We start from the raw sequence: 22,984 nt of genomic DNA on the forward strand, positions 1-22,984 counted from the left end.
CAGATAGTCTCTTCACCAAATGGTGTTGGAACAATTGTACATCCACTCGCAAAAAAATGAATCTAGATACACACCTTACCCTTCACAAAATTAACTCAAAATGGACTACAGATGCAAACGTTAAAGGCAAAACTATAAATCTCCTGGAAGATAAGAGAAAAGCTAGGTGACCTTAGGTATGGTGATGCCTTTTCAGATACAACACCAAGACATGATCCATGAAAAAAAAAAATGGATGAGCTGGACTTTATTAAAATTTAAAACTTCTGCTCTGCAAAAGGTAATGTCAAGAGAACAAGAAAACAAGCCACAGATTGGGAAAAATTATTTACAAAAGACACATCTGATAAAAGATAGTTATCTAAGATGAACAAAGAGTTCTTAAACCTCAGCAATAAGGAAAATAAACAAGCCAATTAAAAATGGGCCAAACACCTTAACAGACATGGCACTAAAGAAGATATACAAATGGCAAATAAGAATATAAAAAGATGCTACACATCATATGTTACCAGGGAAATATAAATTTAAAAAACCATGAGCTACCACCGCACATGTATTAGAATGGTCAAAACCTGGAACAGAGACAACACCATATGCTGGCAAGGATGTGGACCAACAAGAAGTTTGGTTCATTGCTGGTGGGTGTACAAAATGGTCCAGCCATTCTTAAAGACAGTGTGGTGGTCTCTTACAAACTGAATGTACTCTTACCATATAATCCAGCAGTTCCACTTGTTGGCATTTACCCAAAGAAGTTGAAAACGTATGCCCACACAAAAACCTGTATGCGGATTTTTACAGAAGCTTTATTCATAATTGCAAAGACTAGAAAACAACCCATATTGTTGGTGAATGGATAAATCAACTGTGGTACATACAGACAATAAACTATTATTCAGTGCTAAACAGAAACGAACTATCAAGCCATGGAAAGACATGGAGGAAACTTAAATGCATATTACTAAGTGAAGGAAGTCAACTGAAAATGCTACATACTGTATGGTTCTGATACATAATATTGAGGAAAAAGCAAAACTACTGAGACAGTAAAAAGACCAGTGGTTGCCAGGGGTTGAAGGAAAAGAGATAAATAGGTGAGGCACAGAGGCTTTTTAGGTCAGTGAAAATACTGCATATGATACTATAATGATGGATACATGTCATTATTCATGTGTCCAAATCCATAGAAAGCACAACATTAAGAGTGAAGTATAATATAAGCTATGGACGTTGGGTGACTATCATGTATCTGTGTAGGTCTATCAATTGTAACAAATGTACATCTTCTGTTTGAAGATGTTGATAATAGGGGAGGATATACATGAGTAGAGAAAGTGGCTATGTAGAAAGTCTCCAAATCCCCCTCTCAATTTTGCTGTGAACCTTAAGCTTCTGTAAAAAAAAAATTGTCTTAATTTAAAAAAAAAAAGATCTGGAAATGAACAGTGATGATGGTTGCACAATAATTTGAATATACTTAATAATTCTGTGCTGTACACCAAAGCACGGTTAAAATGATAAATTTCATGCTATGTGTTTTTCACAATTTTAAAAATTGAATAAAAAATCAATCATATTTCTATATACTAACAACGTACAATTGGAAGCCAACACTTTTTAAATCAATGACATTTATAAGAATTCCAAAAACATAAACCACTTAGGTATAAATCTAACAAAATACATATAGATCTGTATGCTGAAAACTATAAACACTGATAAAAGAAATCACAAAAGACTCAGGTAGAGGCATGATTGGATAGCTCAACACAATAAGATGTTAATTATCACCACTTTGACCTACAGATTTAATGCAATGTCAATCAAAATCATAGCAGAATTGTTTTGTAGATGTAGAAAAGCTGACTTGAAAACTTGTACACAAGGACAAAAGAACTAGACTAATTAAAACAGCTTTGAAAAAGAAGAATAAAGTTGAAGGATTTTAAAATTTATTTACTATGAAGCTACAATGATCAAGGCAGTGTGGTATTAGCAAAGGAATAATAACATAAGACCATCATAACAGAATAGAATTTCTCCTATAGGCAATGGGAAAACACTTTTGCCAGAGAAAAGATATTAGAAAAAGAAGTATGATTAACGTGTATTAGCAAAACTACATATAGAAGAGAGTAAACTAGGAAGACTTGAGGCAAGGAGGCTGATTTAGATATATATTTATATTAAGGCAAAAGGTGGCAATGGGAATACAAAGGAACTGCAAAAGAAGTTTTGAAGGAAAACACAATTTTTTTAAGTGGGCTCCATGCCCAATTTGAACTCACCACCTGAGATCAGGACCTGAGCTGAGATCAAGAGTCCAGCGCCTAACTGACTGAGCCACCTAGATGCCCCTCAACACATAAATTGGAAGAAAAAAAAAAGAGAGAAAGAAAGAAAGAAAGAAAGAAAGAAAGAAAGAGAAAGAAAAAATCAAATCTTGAAAATGGAAGGATCAAAGATGACTTCAAATTTTCGAGACTGGGAGACTGGAAGAATGGTGGGAATCATGATCAAAATCATGATGTTGGAAATACAAAGACTATATTAATAGAGAGGAGTAAGGTTGGCAGCTAACATTAATTGAGGTGATTGTTGTATTTTCATTGTGCAAAATGCACTATAGAAAGTTTCTGTTTCTATAGTGTTCACTTGTACCTCCTAGCATTCCCAGAGATAAAATTTTTACATGTAGGTAAGAGATGAAACCTTAAAAATATGCTCAGTATTCAGAGAAACCAACAAACATCATTAGTCAATCTACATTCGACATAAATAATTGCATTTTCCTCGATAGCAGGAACTTTTTCCCCCTGAGTCATTTGGCATTATATCATTAATCTTTTCCTTTAACAGTGCCTGTACTGTTAAGTGCAAATCATTGTGATTTTCCTTTGACAGGAAGAGGACACGTATTAGTGTGGTCCGGCTGGGTATGTGTAGTCTGTGCTGTCATCTAGTGGTCGTATTGTACTATTGCACCGTGATGAAGATTTCTCGGTTTTAGTGCCGCCCACTTTCTTCTAAAGCAGAGCAAGATTCTCCAGTCCCCTCTCCTACCACAACGCATTCTGTATCTCGGAACTGAACTGAGAGGGGAATAAAAAAAGTGGTGAAAAGGAAAGAAGCTTTACTAGAGCTCTGGTAATTCCGAGAAACGGAAGAGAAAACACCATCTCTGAATGAGAACAAAGATTCTGTGGAGGGGAGTGAATGCCCCCTACTGGCTGATCTTGGCATGGCCAGGTTATATTCTATTTCCAAGAGAGTAAAGCAAAATAAACAAGAAAGCAAACGCAAATGAATTGTATATAATCTCTCCAATCTTAGTGTCTTCATATATTAAAAAGACGAGGGGGTAGTCTAAGTGATCTCCAAAGTTTTTCATATCAAAGTTCCACAACTCCACAATTTTCATCTCAAAGTATTTTGTCTACGTGACATCATTGCAGATACTTTGAGAAATTTCTGGAGGCTTGGATTTTACCGTTTTTGTCAGATGTTCTTGATCCAGTCTAAATAAGACCTTCACTTTCCTTTTCTCTCTTTGTAGGCAAAGTAATAGCTACATGGTCCATGATGAATATATTGAGGACACAGCCAGCCTAGCTGAATTTTCTTTTTGGCTCCCTATCAAAGGAATCAAAGCTGGCTGACATCATCAGGGTGGAAGAAGAGTGAAGAAGAGGCAATTAATTCAAGGGGGACTTAAGTCATTACAAAATTCTCCAGTGACCCTGTGATTTATTTTGTTTCCTTGTAGTTACCACTTTCTAATTTTGACAGATGTGGTTTTCTGCTTTTCTCTTAAGAAGCTTACTGGGCTTCCACAGAAAGTACTAAAGGGATAAGGTTAAGGAGCCGGTTCAGCATCACAGAGACAGATGCCTTATTGTAATTGAACTGAAACCCTAAGACCTTCCATGGGCCAGCTCTTTGTAGGCTAGGTCATTGCCTTATTTTCATTTTTACGCAAACCATTTCCACTTAAAATTCATAATTGACAACATATAGACGAATTTTATTCCTCTCTTAATCTTAATATTGATATGAGTAGTTAGTCTAGCTAAGATTATTCAGTAAAGTGAGAAGGACTTTCACCATTGAGTCATCCCTACAGTGTGGAGAGGGGCACCCTGATGTGATTTAAGTGGTGAAGGAAGGCATATGATCTGCTAGGTACATTTGAAAAACACATGCTCCAAAGTAGCTCCACTGCTGGCCTAAAATGTGGACAACTTTTGCTTTTGTGCGTCATTCCTTCGGCTCAGAATATTGCTTTGAAATCCACTCTCAATGTCTTGTCTGGTTTTTATCAGCCATCACTATTACATTGTGAATTTAAAAGTTTAGCAGTCTGGGCACCTGGGTGGCTCAGTCGGTTAAGTGTCTGGCTGAGGTCATGATCTCCAGGTTTGTGGGTTTGAGCCCCAGGTAGGGCTCTGTGCTGACAGCTCAGAGCCTGGAGCCTGCTTCAAATTCTGTGTCTCCATCTCTCTCTGCCCCTCCCCTGTTCACACTCTGTTTCTCTCTATCAAAAATAAATAAACAGTAAAAAAAAATGTTTTTTTAAAGATTAGCAGTCATCAAAAGTAGTCTCGAGATGATAAGACATAGCATTTGATAGCGAGGATGGGTAAAGCACAGATTTACCTATAAATCAGAATTTCCCAATGGGTGTTCTGGAGGAGCACTTTTTTTTGAGAAACATTAATGCAAATATTGCAGATTTTTTTAAAAAGGAGATCTGAGGGGCACCTGAGTGGCTCAATCGGTTGAGCCTCCGAATCTTGATTTCTGCTCAGGTCATGATCACACAGTCACTGGGCTCTGCACTGAGCATGGAGTCTGCTTGGAATTCTCTCTTTCTCTTCCTCTGCCCTTCTCCCCTGCTTGCTGTCTCTCTCTCTCTCTCTCTTTCTAAAATCAATCAATCAATCAATCAGTCAATTAATCAATAAGAGATCTGAGGTCAGTCAACTTTGGGAAACAGAATCCAGTGGAACTAAACAAGCTTTTTTTTTTTTTTACTGAGGCTTCTGATGTATTAATCATTCAACAAATATGTATTAAACACAAACTATATGCCAAAAATGGTTATATGTTTGGAATACTCCAAGGAATAAGACAAAGATTGCTCTCCTGTACAGCTTACATTCTAGCAAGATTGGACAGAAAATGAGTGATAAACATAATAAGTAAATTATATAAAACACGGTAAGTGCCATATAAGTGAGTTGAAAGGAAAGACCAGTGCTAAAGTACCAAGGTGCCACAGGTAGGGCCACTCCAACATTATGCAATCTGACAGAGAAGCGAGAATCAGATAACAGGACTAAGAAAGAATGACCAGAGAGGTAAGAGGAAAACAGGAGAGTATGGGATCCCAGAAAGCAGGTGAAGAAAATGTTTCAAATAGGAGGGAGATCAGGTGTGTCAATACTTCTAATAGACCAAGCATGATAAAGACTGAGACTAGACCATTGAGCAAGCATCCTTCAAGTTGCTACAAGACAAGAGTAATTCCACTGTTCCATGTAATGTGAACCATAAATCCCTGACAGGGTTGTAAAATGCCATGTCCCAAACTCACTTAGCACAGAGCACTTTTTTACAAAATATCTCCAGTGTAGCTACAAACTACTTTGGGAAATGGTGTAGATAATGGTACTAAGTGAAGAGAATAGGTCTTGGTAGCCTGGAATGGTAGGATCAAGGGGTCAGGCCCTGCATCTCATGAGAGCACTGAGGTGGAAAACAAACTGTATCACTAGGAAATCCTCCAGCAGCCAAAGTGACAGTAGTTTAAGACCAACAACTCTGCTTACATGTCTTCTATTGATTGGCTCTTTGCAGAAGAGGAAAGCTTACAGACCCAGAAATACATGAAAAAAAAAAAATGCTCCAACATCTGTGAAAATTAATCAAAGGAAACCTTGTTCAGGATGAAATCCGGAGGTCAGCAGGGGGAGCCCTCACACCCTACCACTCCTTGTCAATTGTGGACCCAACAGGAAGAGACAGACCATGCCAGACAATACTCGTTTTTAAATATCCCAGCAGGAGGAAGAAAGACTTTCTTACAGCCCAGCCAATGAGAGACTGTCACAACCCAGCCAATGAGAAGCCACTACACTTCAAACTCTGTTTATTCCAATGGACTTTTTGTTTATAACAGCCCCTCCCAACCTTTCCTCTTCCTCCCTAAAGATTTCCTCTCCTTTGTTCTGTGGATTTGCCTCTGTCTTGCAGTAGCTTGCTTGGCGCAGATTGCAATTCTCTACTATTCTTTAATGAACCTGTTTCTGCTGGTAAGATAACTGACAGTTTTAAGGTTGACACTTCTCGAGCCAATAGGGAAATTAAAATTAAAACTACAACAATCATTGGATTAGGTAATATTTAGAAACCTGTTAATACAAATTTTTTAAAAGATTTTTTAAAATGAGGGCTCTCGTTTTCTAGTAGTGGGGTTGTAAATTGGTATACTCACTTTTATGAGCAATATAGTATTATCCAGTAAATTTGAAGATGTAAAAATTGTTCAGCCTAGCAGTTTTACTTCTAGCCGTACAGTTGTGCACAAGGATATACTTACAAACATTCACTGCAGAATTGTTTATAATAGATTGTTTATGACAGAAAAATAAGACATAATGTCCGTCAACAAAAGAATAAATAAATTAAATGTTAGTCATCCACGCATTGAAATGCCATATAGCAGTTAAAAATGAATTAAAACTAGAGCTACATTTATCAACATAATAAATCTCTCAGCATAAAGCTAAGAGAAAAAGCCGATTGCAGAAGTAAAAGTATGACACAATTTTTATAGCTTTTGAAACATGCAAAAAGGTATGTTATTTATGAATATATACATGTAATAGTGTAACTTTATATGATGATAAACACTAGAGGATAAGGGGAGAGGTAAGAATTTATTACATCTTTCTGTATATTTGTAATATTTTATATTAAGCATATATTTTAAAGAGGAAAGGCATGCCTAAGAAGCATACAAGAAGGTTTTAATACATTGGCTAAGAGAAGATGTAACCTAAGTCGAAATAAATTAATGTGGTATAGCAATAACCCAAGATACAAGGTGTCAAGGAGACAAATCAATTCCGGGAAAATTTAAGAATTTCCTTCACATTCTGTTTCTGAGAAGAAAATGGTATTTTTCTTAAGTCCTGGTAAACAGGTCAACTGTTGCTATGTTGATCACCTTGTGATATTCCAGCTGGAGAAATTTAATTTCACTGACATTCTCATTCTTTGGAACTTTACAGACTTAGAGGGAGTGTTTCCTGGGGATATTTCTACTCTATAGGTGCAAAGAACTTTTAGGAATGCTTGTGGCCATAATTTATCAGTGACAGTGTATTTCTTTCCCACTGCCCAAGGCTAATTTTGTTTTTATTTATCGGGCTGTTTACCATATTAAATCTTAAATTGAACCACTTTTGCTTTCAATGGAATACACCATCATTTTAAAATATGAGTATTTGTTCAACAAAAATAATAAGTTAATGTTTTTCTATGTACTATGGCAATCTGTATGCATATAGGGAGAGAAAGATTCATTTCTGGTTAAAAAGGTCCTCCAATGCATAATTAAAATTAAATTAATCATCTTTGTTCTCTTTAAGCATATTATTTTGCTGAATCATTAAATATATTCAAATGATATTGTGTTGGATTAAGGGGATTTAATGCCTAACCTCACTTCTTTGTCGGCCGGGGACCAGACTGCAGCTGAGAGTTTATTGAGTAGGGGATCAAGCATCTCACTAAGCACCTTCCCAGGAAAGAGGGACTAAAGGATGGAAACTGAAAATGAAAAGATCTGCTTTGTTTTCCTTAAACTGCTGATGAGCCAGACAGATGTTTGCCTGTAAGTGATGTGAACCTATTTAATCTACTAAACAAACCACACCATATTGAAGGCAATGCCTCTCTTTTTTCCTTGAAACCTTCTACGTGGCACTCCGTTTACTTTTAAAGAGCCACATGAGGAAACAATACTGATAATAATATTGGTTGCGTCCATCTACATTCCTTTCTTTTGGAAGAGATGATCCTGGCTTCCCAGTTGGTCTTCCTCACCTGTGTCTGGATCACACTGACGCCAGATGTTTTTGCTGCTTCTGAAATCAAGAAGTCCTACCAGCGGTGCTCCGCTTCAGTGAAGAGAGCCCGGTAAGATAGTCAGAGTCTAGTCTCTGAAGTCATTGCCCACTTTCCCTCACCAGCTGCCTCACACCTGTGGGAAACCTGGAAACCAATCTCCATTGTATTGGTGGTGGTGATTGTCTCTGGAACTAGCGATCACCCATCAACATTAATCACTTCTGGTTAGCGTCAGAAAGATGCTAATAAATCTTGGGTTCTGCTGGCAATTGTATGCTTATTTTTGGAGAATACAATTACGGGCTCAGGTAGGGATCTTCTTTCAGGGAATGTATTTCTTCAATGAGTAATGTATCTATTACTATTAATGACACATGTTTAAAGTTTTGTCAAGTTTTTTTGAGTAGAAATTAGTCTAAGCAACAACTTCTAATGCCAAGCACTTAGAGAGTATATAGTTCCATAAATTGGTAATATAGTAATGAAAAGCATCAGACCATTTGTTACCTTTCAAGACGAGTTTCCATACCTTTGAAATATTATCCTGAATGTCAGTACATCATTATTACTATCTTATCATCGATAATTGAGAGCATATTTGCAAATGCCAGTGGAGGAGCAATCTAGTAGAGTGACTAGTTCATCCTGCTTTGCCAGAAACTCCCCAGGTTTTAGCACTAAGTGTCCTATGAATCCCTTCTGTCCCAAGCAAACAGGAATGACAACTCACCCTAATACTCCAGTATCTTTAATAAGCAAAATGTGACCTCTTGTTCCCTTTCACCACGCACAAGATTTTCAAAAATACCCAGTAGGGGAAATTGAGGAATGAAGGTGAGTAATATCACTCAGCCAATCTTGGCAATCAATGAGGTGACAGATGTTTCAGCCAGATTGCCCTCACATCTTGAATATTTATGAAGCACTCACAATAATATCAGGAAAAAGAACATAAAAATTTAATAAATCCTTGTGAAGCCTCAGATTTAATGATCGGAAACAAAAGAAGTGTGGAGAGGTTGGGAGGAAAAATTTACTAGACTCCTTCCTGATTTCTGCTCTGTTCTTAAAAATCACGGGCCACCTCCCACACTTTTTTTGCATGCTCAGATCTGAGATAATATGAAGTTTCATCCAGTTTAACCACCTTCTGAGTCTTATTCAAGGCAATTAAGAAAGCCATATTTGGGAAACATGGGGTTATAACACCAGACTGAGGAAAAGGGGGATTGTGATAGGAGCTAACCCATCACACTGGCCCACTATCAGTGATAGAGTTGCTGCAGGATAATATTCTTTGTGTATTTTTCAGGTGTTCTTTAAGGGGCAGGGGGGGCATCAGTTCTTTGTGGTGAGGTGGGAATTTCTTATGTTAGAGGTCTCATTTTTAGACCCTATTTAAATGAAGAGGGCATCTCAGGGTTTCTGCTACATGGGGTCAAGCATGTCTGTTTTCACTTCTCTGTATCCAAGGTGAGGTACCCCTTTCAGCATTAAGCTGGAATATTATTCATTAAAATTTATATTGCTTTCTTTTGTTCTTCAAAGAAAAATCCTCTAGGGCACTAGGGATTGAGTAAGCCATCAACCCTGGTTCAAAAGTAGCCACTTAGAATGAAAGCCAGTCATTTTCCCTGACTGAACAGAGTAATCCAGCCAGCCAATTTCTGAGCTGTCACTCGCCAGTCTCTCATGCAGATTTGAAGGCATTTTTGACAAAAACACGGAAATTACTGTATATGGTAGTTTCTAGAGTAGGGAGCCCAGGATTCTTCAGACCTCAGTATGTGAATAAATACTGTGAGGTTCTTTGCCCCACACCCAATCTCATTATCAGTAACTAAATAAGTAATGATTTAATTAGTTAATAATCCATTCTTTCATAACATAAGAGAACTAATAGAATGAACATGGAAGAAAGGCCTGATCTTTCTTTGAAAATTATGAAGTGGAATTTACATTACTTTGCATTTATGCGCATTAATTGGAGCCAGTTTTCATTCAGTCGGGTCTTTAAATGCTTTGCTATTATTTTTTTTTCAGAATATAACCATACTCTTTACCCAAAGATTCCCTTTTTTATCCAAATATTGTTGAAATCTTCTACCTAAAGATATCCTTTGTTTCTTAAAAACAAAATAGGAGGAAAAGGGGAAAGGTGAATAAAGTAAGTTTTGGCAGGTGAAAAAATGTCCCTGTTTTGCCTAGGAATGAGGTTTGGCTCCCTGGTGATACAAAGAAGATTAGGCATATAGGTTCACTGAATATTTATTCATTCTTCTAATGGTTGTCTTGGGTGCCCTTTATATGCCAAGTCCTGGGTCAGGGATTATGGATGCCAGGGGAACAATATGCTGTCTCAGGTCTTAAGAAGAGTGAGTAGAGTATGGACTCTGCCTAAACGGGCTTGCAGGAGATAATTGTCACATTTTCAGGAAATCTATTTGCTAGCTGTTAAAAATAAACATTATTAAAAATTAAATTATATAAACATACAATTAAATATTTTTTTAAATGTTATTTTTACTTATTTTTGAAGGAGAGAGAGAGACAGAGAATGAGCAGGGGAGGAGTAGAGAGAGAGGGAGACACAGAATTTGAAGCAGACTCCAGGCTCTATGCTGTCAGCACAGAGCCCAACGCGGGACTCAAACTCAGGAACCGTGAGATCATGACCTGAGCCGAAGTCGGACGCTCAACCGACTGAGCCACCCAGGCACCCCAAAATAAATTTTTTTAAAGTAATAAGTACTTCAGACTCACCACTTTCTAACTCCTTTACTACATTTTACCGTTACCATTGTTCTTTAGGTTATTTACATCTATTCTATCTATATGGTAGAAATCCATGCTATACTGTGTTATCCTATCCTATTATAGTAAATGATGTTAAATCATACTACACCATATTATGTTATATTATATCATATTATATCATATTATATTATACAGCCCTACACCATGGGCTATGCACAGCTCCATCAGGGCAGTACCTTGAAATCAGCCATGTGGGAGTATTTACATCATGGAAATCAGCAAATACTACAAATAGGGCTGTTTCTCTCCTGGAGAACAGCTTGTTAAACATTTACGCGCATTTGTGAACCTAACATGAAAGGCCAGAGGGCCCTAGCGATGGCAAATTCAAGTGCTACTGCAGGTAAGACAGAGGGCAGTGGCACAGATTGTACTACTAGAGAGGATACACTGCTCTAGACGCAATACTGGTCAGGTCCAGCCTTTTATTGTAAGAAAACTTGAGCCCAGTGTTGCTAGATTCTTTGAGGTTGTAAAAGAAGCGGGAAATTAAGATTTTCACGTGAAATTTTCCAATATCATATACCACATGGGCTAGTCAAAAAGATATCTGCAGACCAGCTCCTAATCTGGTCCAATTTCCTCATTTCCCAGGTAAGGACACTGAGACCTCACCACTGAGCTCATGATCAGATAGAGGCCCAAGTAAGACACAGGAACTGTCGTGTCTTAAGTGGGGGCCTTCTCTCTGGCTGACTCTTCCACAGAAATGTTCATCTGTATAGGTTTTTTCTTTATAAGAGATGGGCTATTGACTAAAGTCAGGTATGTATGTCCAGAATTCAGGAGCCCAGGAGCAGTTCAGTCAAAGCCAGAAGATTTGCTCTGTATAGTGCACCATGTTGTCCCTAAGAAATAACAAAAGCATCAGGGACCTAGATATAACCACTGGATCGAGAAGTATGAAGGTTGTCTTAGTGATCAAAGCCTGGATCACCTAATTTTCCTACTACTTTATTGCATCCTTGGATTTGTATCTATGTAGCCTAATAGATCATTTTTGCTTCATTTTGTATTTTTCTAAAGAAAAATAGTTAAGTCTATGCAAAGTTTTTTAAATGTTGCCTATACATTATTTGAGACTCCTGGGCCTCTATGTGTACTGGCTCATAATAGAGCTTCAGTGAGAAAAAAAGTCCATGTTAAGCAGCAGGACATGCTTCTAGAATGACAAGGAGAATGGAATGATAATGATGAAGTTTTGGAGTGGTGGTGGGGGTCCAGAGCCAGTAAAAAGAATTCTTGAGACATCTGTAGTGCAAAAGATGACTTTATTAAAGCACGGGGACAGGACCTGTGGGCAGAAAGAGCTGCACTGGGGTTGTGAGAAGTGACTGGCCATATACTGTGGAGCTGGGGGAGGTAAAGGCAAAAGGGAGGCCTCCAGAAGGATTTTCATATGCTGAAGAGGACTCATAAGATGCCAGGGGCCTTGCTATTGTCAAGCTAAGGTTGTTTTTGATCTAGTAAGGCATGAAGCTTAAGACAGTAGGAGGTTCCTAGAGAAAGGTTAGCCTCTGCATTGCCTCAAGTATTTGTCAATGGGGTACAGGTTATAAAGAAATTTAATGTTATTTACATTTTCTTCTTCACAGTTATTCCCAACATCACTGTGGAGGGAAGGATGATGCTAGGGCTCCAAGAAACTTGAGTCTATGGGTTTCGGGAGGGTAGGCTATTGACAAGATTGCCTTTTTCTTGTAATTTACTAAGACATTTATAAACTGATGAAGACTTATGTCCTGCATGACTATGATCTCTATCAGTTAAACACTGGTTTGTGTTTTTTTTTCCCTTGGTTTTTTTTTTTTTTTTCCTTTCCTTTGTTCTTGGGCAGCCAGGAGTGCCTGAGGAATGTAATCCCTCCTTGGAAGGGGATAGGTTGTTAGCTTGTGCTTTGCCCTCAGCTTGCCTTATGCTCCCCCATCAACAAGGTGGAGAACCACGCCTAGATCTTTATTTGGAAAAGATCCAAGATGGCAAGTCCTCCTTGTTCTAGATAATTTATAAAGCATTTATTACACAAATTCAATAATGGAATTTTACATGGAAATGATACAAAGAATCTCAATTATGCTTTCCCTTTTCCAAGTTCTAATCCTTATTCATATAGCTCCATGATTTTTCATGTTTGAAATTATAGTATAGAAACCATTTTGTATTTTATTAACTAATTATTTTCTACATTGTTTCACAGACATTATAATGGTTGGTATTTTTAATCACTCCATATTATTACTTTGAATTAAAGGACCAAAATTACCTACTTTATTATTGAACACTTATTTTCAAATTTGCACTGTTGTGAATCACAGCAGTAAATATTTTTATGCATGTAATTTTCCCTGTAGCAATAAAACTATAATATGGATGGAAATGAATTATGAATCAAAGCATAGGAATTATCTTCATAGCTCTTGAAATTGATTTCTAAAAAGGTTTTGCCAATATTTATGCTGCCATATACAAAGTATAAATGTTTCCATTTCATCATATCCTTTTAACATGGTTGGCTACTAAGATTTTGTGTTTGGGGCTCATTTAATAGATATAAAATGGTAGTTATGGTCTTAATTGGTATCTCACTGTTAACTCTCTTAGATTAAATGTTTTTCAAAATGCTTGTTAATTATATCCTTCCTTGAATAAGTAGTTTATTCATGTCAACCTACTTGTTTTCAACTAGTTTCATCCTAGTAAACTAATCAAGTATATATGCCCTTCAGAAAACAGTTTTGTAAAGTAACCTGCTGAGTGTTAGTGACTCAATTAAAATGAGTTTTTGTCATTCCATTAATTTAACTCTAATGCATCAGAATGACTTATATTTTTTTGCTTTTCCTTATCTGGCTCTAGTACTTTTTCATTCTTTGCCTAATATGTCCTCCTCAAAGACTCTTAATCTCCCTGAAACCACTCAAAATCCAGCCTTTTCTTCCCCCACTTTCTTAGTCACAAAATTATAGTAGAATTTCTTTCTTTTTTTTTTTTAATGTTTATTTACTTTTGAGAGAGAGAGAGAGAGAGACAGAGCACGAGTTGAGGAGGGGTAGAGAGAGAGAGGGAGACACAGAATCCAAAGCAGGCTCCAGGCTCTGAGATGTCAGCACAGAGCCTGATGAGGAGCTTGAACTCATGAACCGTGAGATCATGACCTGAGCCGAGGTCGGATGCTCAACCGACTGAGCCACCCAGGCGCCCCAACTTTCTTTCTTTTTTTAATGTTTATTTATTTTTGAGAGAGGGACAGAGACAGAGAGGGAACAGGGGAAGGGCAGAGAGAAGGAGACACAAATCCAAAGCAGGGTCCAGGCTCTGAGCTGTCAGTGCAGAGCCCAACACAGGGCTCGAACTCACAGAAGGTGAGAATATGACCTGAGCTGAAGCCAGACCCTCAACTGACTGAGCCACCCAGGTGCCCCTATAGTAGAGTTTCTGATACTGAGGAGAAGGGGAACATGGAAATAGTTTTCCTTTGTTTCATCCAGGAAGGAAAAGATTCTAACTCAAAGCAAAAATTGATAACTATTACCAAGACATACACCTACTATTTCTTAAACAGTGTTTGTTATTCTTTGTGGGAAAGAAAAGACAAAGATTAAGAATGCTCAAGTAAGCCTCTTTCACAAATTGGTATTTCTTTGCTTTATCCCATCAGGACTCAGCCTTTTAGAAGGCCCTCTCCTCAGACAGAAGTTATCCAAAAGCTTTCTTTCAGGAGCTACTAAAAATGAAGCTTTTTTTTTTTCTCTAGAGGAAGGGAGAGGGCAGAAGACACAAAGTGGTTTAAAATGGTATATATATATTGAATTAGACCAGAAAGCTCTGAGCTATGTCTGATGTTCCATCATATATTGAATGTCCCCTTATTAAGCATATTTGCTTCTCTTGCCTTTGTTCTATTTCAGTCCTCACTTTATTAACCTTTACATATATCTTTTTTTGTTGTTGCATAAGCCAGGGTCTTCAAGCTAGGAAACCTATACTCCTGAAGTATAATGTACCCCTCAGGGTACATTCAAACTATCAGAGAGTCATGTGGCCACGGATAGTTTTAAAACAATCAATTTCTGGATCTTTGACTTCCTTTGACCTCTTTCTTAGAATTGATCTACCTGAAAGCATGTCTTCAGTCTCCTTTAGAGCATCCCTTTAATTAAATTATTGCTCTGTCTCATTTGGCAGAAAAAAAGGCGTACATCTCCCTCTTCCTGAATATCACTTTATGTATTGCCCCAGTGTATAAAATCCTCCTAGGTACAAAGAGATCATTATAAATATTGTTGTTGAGTAGTGGATAACTCTAGTTTAAATAACACATTGTTTTCCAAACTAGGTTGTTGTTTCTTTGCTTTGAACAAAATTAAAAGAAGAACCTAATTAATTTGTCAGGTTACAAATCATTAGAAATAATTACTGATGGTAGATCATGATGTGAATTTTGGAAACTAAGAAAGAATTTAAAAAATCAAGTTACGTTGCTAAAACAATGCTGACACAAAATTTCTTCAAATTTTATGTATGTGAAAGTTTTTTAATACTTTCATCTATAAAAGTAAAGAACAGGAATAGCATTTCTGCTAGAATAGAATGATGCTAGAATTGTTTTCATCCTAGCAATGAGTAATATCCATGTACATGATGTAATTGGGGAAGATGTATAATCACTTCATTAAGAAATCCATTGCCAATAAAATTTTAATAAGTATCTATCAACATTTATATGAGTTATGTTTTGCTCCAATTGTAATAGTCATAGATGCTAATGTGTATACATAATACACAATAGTTAATGTGTATACATATATTCTTGCAAAGAAATATGGTGAGGTGATAAAATTCTATGAAGGTAATAAAATGGAAATACAAGTTCAAAGAAAACAAGGAATGATATAAAGGGGAGTTTATTCTTCTTTTTAAAGGGGGAGTTTATTCACATATTTTAAATTGCATAGTGTGGGTATTTAGATTCATTGAATACATTAAGAGGAAAGATATGGGTTTTCTTCTAAATTTTCAATATTTAAGTAATTTTAAAGTTTATAATGAGAAAATTGTTGACATCTATTTAAATGTGTGAGTACGTAGATTTTCAAATTCTTTTAGAGGGTATGTAAGCCACATAATCCTTTGTGAAAAATAGATGAGGTATAAATAAAGTAAAAAATAAATAAGTATAGGACATCTCACTGTGCATCAGAAGAGCCCTCAAGTTAAAAATAGTGTGTGTGCTTTCGCTACCTGCCAAGAGTGCACTTCACATAGGCTCTGTGTTCAGTGTTCTTGGAAATCTTAATTAAGATTTATCCTTTTCAATCACATGATGCTTCTGAAAATGTATGCTTCCAAAAAGACAAGTGACGGCCATTTTGTTGTATTATATTACCAAAGGAATTCACAAATTTTCATGAGTTTCCACCCAAAGTTACACTTGAGTTTTCCTAAAATGATAACAATTAGCTAGCTTTTATTAAGTGTCAACTGTTTTCCAGACCGATGGTTCTCCTAAGAAACTGTTATAAATGCAAACTCTCACATCCCCAGCCTCTTGAATCAGAAGTTCTGGGAATAGGTCCCAGCAAGCCAGGTGATTCAGACGCATGCCAAAGAAGATAATATTTAATATTTATAAAACATCCTGGCATGAGACCTTGAACATAATAGGCATCTAATAAACACATTAGCTACTATTACTTTTTCAATAAATAGTTCACTCTAGCTCCTTAAAAGAAAGGTTCTAGTTAATTTGAGATCCTTGGAAGAAATAGTTCTATATGTTCACTTATTTGTAGAATACAATGACTTAACAAGTTTGAAATCAAACTCATTGTCTTCTACCCAAGGCAGATTTCTTCTTCCAACTTCCCCATTTCTCTCAATGGCAAAAATACATACATAAACCTCTGAGGGTCTCAACCAGAAACTTCCCTATTGAAAAACCATATGGATGGTGATAGGTGCCTTTAAGCCTGGACATATTTCTTGAATCAGCTGCTTCAGGATGTGAAATTCTCACCATCAAAGTCACTTTATTAAGCTAAGAAATCGTATCCACAAGTCTTATGTTAAAGTTCACATCTCTTTTCTGGAGAAGACATTTATTAATGCAAAAGCATATCAGGAATTCAGAGTAACTAGAATTCACTTAGTAGCCCCTTCAATGCCTGGTGTTGTTATTGCTGCTGCTGATGATGATGACAGTGAAGATGGCAGGCATGTTTCTCTGGAAGGAGCTGAGCAAAGTCTCTGGCACCCAGAACAAGAGAGCTGCTGTAGTTCCAGAGGAGCTGGGCTTCCACAGACATTCTGCTTCCACACTTAGCAAATCACTCGAAGTGTGTATCGCAGGACAGAAAATGAGTCAGGGAGATCCAGCAACTTTCCCGAGTTCACAGACCCAGGGAGTAACAGAGTAAACCCCCACATCAGACTCTGGGAACACCTGAGAGGCCACTCCCCACTTTGCCTACATCCTGGATAACTGTAGGTGAAAATTGACTTTGCTCACCTCACAACTGGACCAGACATCAAATCCAATCACTTGTCAAATCCATCCATTTTTCCTTTGGATCCTTCTCCATTCCCATTGCCATCCCTCAGGTCCTAGAACCTACTGCAGACATTCTACTCAAATCTCAACTTGTACCCATGCTTTCTGCTCCTTTTGTCTTTGTAAAACTATTTTCATCAGTTTACAATTCTACAGTGATTTTGTTTTGGTTTTGTTTTGTTTTGTTTTACTGTCTTGGTGCAGAAGTACTTTGACTTCAGTGACCCCAAGAATAACTTAGGTAACATGTTTAATGTAGATTCCTAGGCCTTGTTTCCTCAGGCTTTGGTTTAGGTGATCTGGGGTAAGGTGGTAGCGATAAGGTTTTCCTGGTCTCAAAACCATATTTGGAGAAATACTGCCTGCATTATGTAATAGTGCCTTACATCCAAACTTAGTTTTTTATATAAGTTGCTCCAAATTTTGGGTTCCCTTACCTGCCCCACCTTTATATAATGAAGAGTAAATGTTGGCAGATCTTTAGCTAAGTGTAATACAAGCTGAGAAAATGAGCTTCTATGTATATATTTCAGAGGATACCATGTTGAATACAGAAGGCTAACCTAAATCAAAACACCCAGAAGTATATGTATCTTAAAACTATTTTTTCCCCTTTGGAGGGAGAGCAAACAGGAAACCAGAATGAGAAACAATGACAGCACCAAAGCATGGCTCCTGAAATACAAACAACTTCTCCATATAGAGGACCATGATTTTGCAATGAGACCTGGATTTGGAGGTGAGTATTATCTTTCTAAAACTCTTATGTCTAGGGTGCCTGGGTGGCTCAGTTGGTTAAGCAGCTGACTTCAGCTCAGGTCATGATCTCGCGGTCTGTGCGTTTGGGCCCCGCATAGGGCTCTGTGCTGACAGCCCAGGGCCTGGAGCCTGCTTTGAATTCTGTGTCTCCCTCTCTCTCTCTGCTCCTCCCTGCTTGTGCTCTATCTCTCTCTGTCTCTCAAAAGTAAATAAATGTTTAAATTTTTTTTATTAAAAATAAAAAAAAATGAAACTCTTATGTCACAATCCATTGCACTATCAAAATGAAGCTGAAAATTTGAAGCAATTAAGACCAAAGCACAAGCAAAGACCATCTATTAAAAAAAAAATGTTTACAATGATACTGTCTTGAATGAGAACAATTGATACATTTTAAATTAATCACAAAGAAGATAAATATCTTTAGTAAATATTCATACTGTTTACTAATTGTAAATAATATGTGTTCAATAAATAGTGAATGGATATATACTGCCTATACAGCAGCTTATTCGTTCAACTAAAACCTGTAAATTGTATTATGTAATGATATTCATGAAATCTTGTTGAATAACCTTATAAGCTGGAGTGCCCGGCTTTGGTGGAAGGACTAACACACCAAATGCCATGGCTCCCTATGGAACAACTCTGTTCAGGTTTCTCCTTCAATCACTTCCAACAACTGAAGTTGATCAGAATGTTGGAGTGCCAAGCACTGGGCTGAGGCTGTTAATGCACTAGCTTATTCCACCCTCCTAAGAAGTAGGCACTGTCGTGATCCCTGCTATTCCAGTGTGGAGACTGGGGTGTAGAGAGGTTAGGAGATTTGCTCAAAGCCATGAAAAAAGCAGTATGTGGGAGAACCAAGATGCGAGGGCAAATAAGGAGGACAGAAGAAAGCCATGTAAGGACATACTTGGAACAATGTCTTTCCTCAGATTGTTTAATGAGCATACAGTTGCATCACAGAGGGTACCAAGTTTTCCAGAGACACACAAAATGTGGTAAAATCAAGCGGTTAATGTGAACTCTCTGCCTTACTGCTAAATCCATCCTGATTCTTCTATCATTGACCTAAATTCCCCATTCCTACCATTCCAGAGCTGACAACTTTTCAGAATACTAGAGGTGTGGATGTGACAGAAGTGAATGTGAGGCTGAGAAGGCAGGAGCCCTCAGCTGTAGAACAGGTGCAGCTTTTTCAAAAATAACGAATACTTTGATTTTTGGCATGGGGTGGGGGAAACGTGACACTTGCTATATCGTGGTTATGACCAAAGGAAGCTTGTTGGTACCTCAGAGAACTCACTTGTTAGCAGGTAAAATAAAACAGTACATCAGGTAGTTTTTATGTTGAAGGATATTTGTTGTTGTTTAATTTCATGGAATCCATTGGATTGCAATTCTGAGTGTCTAGCTTTGATTTTATTACATTCTTGACTAAAACATTAGCAGGCATCAAAGCCACCTGGGGGATTCTTCACAAGGAATGGTGCCCCACCCCCGCACCCAGGTTTTAATTCCCTAGGTCTGGGTGGGGCCAACTATTTTCATTTCTAATAAATTCCTAGGTGATGCTGATGAAGCCGGTCTGAGAATCACGCTTGATAATTGCTGAATTCGATTATCAGCATCAGAGTAGATCTTGGTGAGTTTCATTTTTGGTTTTTCCAGAGAATTTCTCACACTTACTGAACTGAATTTAAGGTTTTAGATGCCTCTAAATTAATCAAGTTAAAGTATGTCCGTGTTTCACTTCCAAGGCCGCTTCTTTATCTTGTTTTCTTCACATCACTGTTCCTTAAATGTGTTCCTTACTGCAATTCTCCTAAAGATGCCTGAGCCTTCAGTTTCCATTCCCAACAGACCGTTTCTTTCCCCCAACCAAAGTTTGCCCAAAGTTTTGATAATATGCTCTACAACTATCATGCAATCATTCTGTACCTTGGTTTCCATGATTCTATACAAAACTTCTAAATTCTCCTCCATCACCATTTAGTTGGAGAAAATGTTATGAAGAGAAATTTGCCCTGCTGCGGGCCTTTTTAGACACTAGAGGGCGCCAGTCTCACAGGAATGGCTTGGAACTGGCGTCTCCTGAACAGCAATTAGAACCCCAAAATGATGTATGCTCTTCAACACCAATTCAAAACGCTGCCCTAATTCCTGTCAGTTTAGGTTCCTCAATTAAATGAATTCCTATCTTAGAGAAAAGGGTTTCTATGAGTCTATTTTGAACCATTGAAACTCAGAAAGATTAAGAGAAAAATGACTGTCCTTTATTTGGACCTTGAAACACGCACTCTGGAAAGCTTTATCGCTCAAAATGGTTCAAGGGCCAGCAGCAGAATCACCTGGAAGTTAGTTAGAAATGCAGAAGCTCAGGCTCCTTGCTCAGGCTTTCTGAATCAAAATCCACATTTTAATAAAATCCCCAGGTGATTTGAACACACTTTACAATTTGAGAAACACGACTGTAGATTGCCAGGTGAGGACCCTCTGTTCTTACCTTAAAACACTTAAATCTTCATTCTCCCTTCCGTGTATCATCTCCATCCCCAACAAAAACATAGAATTGACCTTACATTTCCACTTGTTTTGATCTGTTAGAGATAACCTGTTAAGATTTTGAGTGGGAATGATTTTTTTAAACAATTTTATTTTTCCTGAGGCTACTTTGTGGGGTTATTAAAAATGCAATTGAAACGCTACTTAGTGGCAGGTGGCAAATCATCCCACGATGAGGAAATTTTTCTGACAATCGTGGACTGGGGCTAAATGGTGTGCAAATGTCTTACATGTTCAGTCATTTCAGGCAGAAAAATCCATAAAGTCAGTCCGAAGTGTCACACTGGTAGCTCTGTGAAATCCAGTCCTTAACCTTCTCTTGTCTTGGTCAGAACAGCTCTACCGGTGACCCATTTCTCTGTTCTCTCAAGGCTGCCTTCCTGAGGAAATCAGGCTGCAGGATATAAATGACAAGCTTTAATTTATCTTCTCTTTCTTCATACTTGTCCACAACATAAACACACGCACATACCTCTTTCCTCTTGAGCTAAATGTAACTTCAGCACTTCTCTTGCCTTAATGTGTTTTCCTAATTAGCTTTAACATTAAAACCAGCTGCTACCGCAGTGTTTTTTACTTTTATAAAGCATTAGAAGATTAATTGACTCATTATGTGGAAACAGGAGGATATAAATTTAGGGGAGCTTTTTGTTTAACTTGGGTTGTAAATTGCAGCTCATTTTCTTTATGTTTTCCCCACCCTTTACATCTCTCATCACTAAGGGCTTTTTTGATTCAGTCCTAGAGATGATGATTTCTTTGGTTCTTTAAAGTGAAATCAATTTAGCATCTAGATACTGGCTACTGGGTCCAGTCAAAAGCTAACGTTGTGAGAGCCGCTTGTATAATCCATGCTTGTCAAACAAAAGGACTAGACTGAGAGCCAGAGGGACCTGGCCGTATTCCTGCATTAACTAGCTTTAGGTTTCAGGCAAGCTCTCCAGTATCTCTGAATGAGTTAGGTCGTATGTCAATTGCATCTAACATTGGCTCAACCTACCTAACAAACGGCTATAATGACAATATGGGATAAAATATTGTATAATGTATTTTAAATGCACTATCCACCTAAGATGTGTAACTGTTATTTAACTCTTATCCCAGCCTATGTAAAAAATAGACTGGCAATCTATGTATGTAAAAAAAAGACTATAAATGTGTGTACTACTACCTAGACAATGATCGTGGGAAATCAACACATGATAATGGTTAATATTTATTTATTTTTACTGTATTCCAGATGCTTTATATATAGCATTAATGAAAGTATTTGTGAAATTGTTATCATTCATGTTGTTATATGTATGACTGATCCAGTAGATGCTGAACAAGTTGGTTGTTAAGCCATTTGAATGGGGTTAGGTCAAGGTCTTGGCATGCATTGTTTTGCTTAGTCTCACAGCGATGCTATTAGGGAAGTACCACAGAATTTTTCCCACTATTTTACAGATAAGCAAACTAAGCTCAGAGGAATTAAGGGATTTACGGAAGTTTGGCTTCAGTTCAGGTTTAGTGGCTAGAAATTCTATGATTTTTAATGTATCTGCTTTATTATTACCCTTTCTCTGAGACTCAGCTCCTTATCTGTAAAAAGAATTTTTGGCACTTATATGTATCTCCACAATTCTGTGATTTTGTATCTTGCCTTTATATGCCCCTCACTCTCCACACGGTTTTCAGGAATGTGTAGATTCCCAGACCCCAGACAAGGTACACTTGAGCATGAAGTTCAAAGGAGCTAAAAATGAGGTCAGATGGCATCTGAGGACAAACACTTTTCTTCAAAATGGCAGAGCTCATCCCCACAAGAATAGAATAAATCAAAAGGAAAAAAAAGAAATGTAGAATGTTTCTAGGAGTCCATTCCTCGCCATGTTTCTACCCCACTCTCAGACCAGCCTTCAAACAACCCTGAGGATCTGTTGCTCACCCAGTGGTGACATAACTACCTCCTTGGATGGTGGCTTTATAAGACTGCCCCAGCCTTGCAGAAATAGTCATTAGCAACTGGGATCTGCTTACAAGTCACACAATCCCAAATGCAAATTGTTCTCAGGTTTTGTCATGAAATAAGAACTCTATGAGAAGCACTGTATCATTTTCTAGTCAGAGGTGGATGGATTATCTAAATGTTTGAGTGTCGGATTGGGA

General features: G+C 37.5%; 1 protein-coding gene across 1 annotated transcript in view; it reads left to right on the forward strand.

Moving 5' to 3' along the window:
* The first annotated feature begins 8,083 nt into the window (after positions 1 to 8,083).
* The window catches only part of GABRR3 (gamma-aminobutyric acid type A receptor subunit rho3), a 46,230-nt gene continuing 31,329 nt past the window's right edge, over positions 8,084 to 22,984 (forward strand). The window contains exons 1-2 of the mRNA XM_047100457.1: positions 8,084 to 8,208; positions 18,133 to 18,245. Coding sequence (XP_046956413.1) covers positions 8,084 to 8,208; positions 18,133 to 18,245 — 238 coding nt within the window. The remainder of the gene's footprint in view (positions 8,209 to 18,132; positions 18,246 to 22,984) is intronic.

Source organism: Lynx rufus, unplaced genomic scaffold (assembly GCF_022079265.1).
Source record: "Lynx rufus isolate CCGP_SWC_20201006 ecotype Redwood Valley unplaced genomic scaffold, mLynRuf1.p SCAF_5, whole genome shotgun sequence".
Taxonomy (NCBI): domain Eukaryota; kingdom Metazoa; phylum Chordata; class Mammalia; order Carnivora; family Felidae; genus Lynx; species Lynx rufus.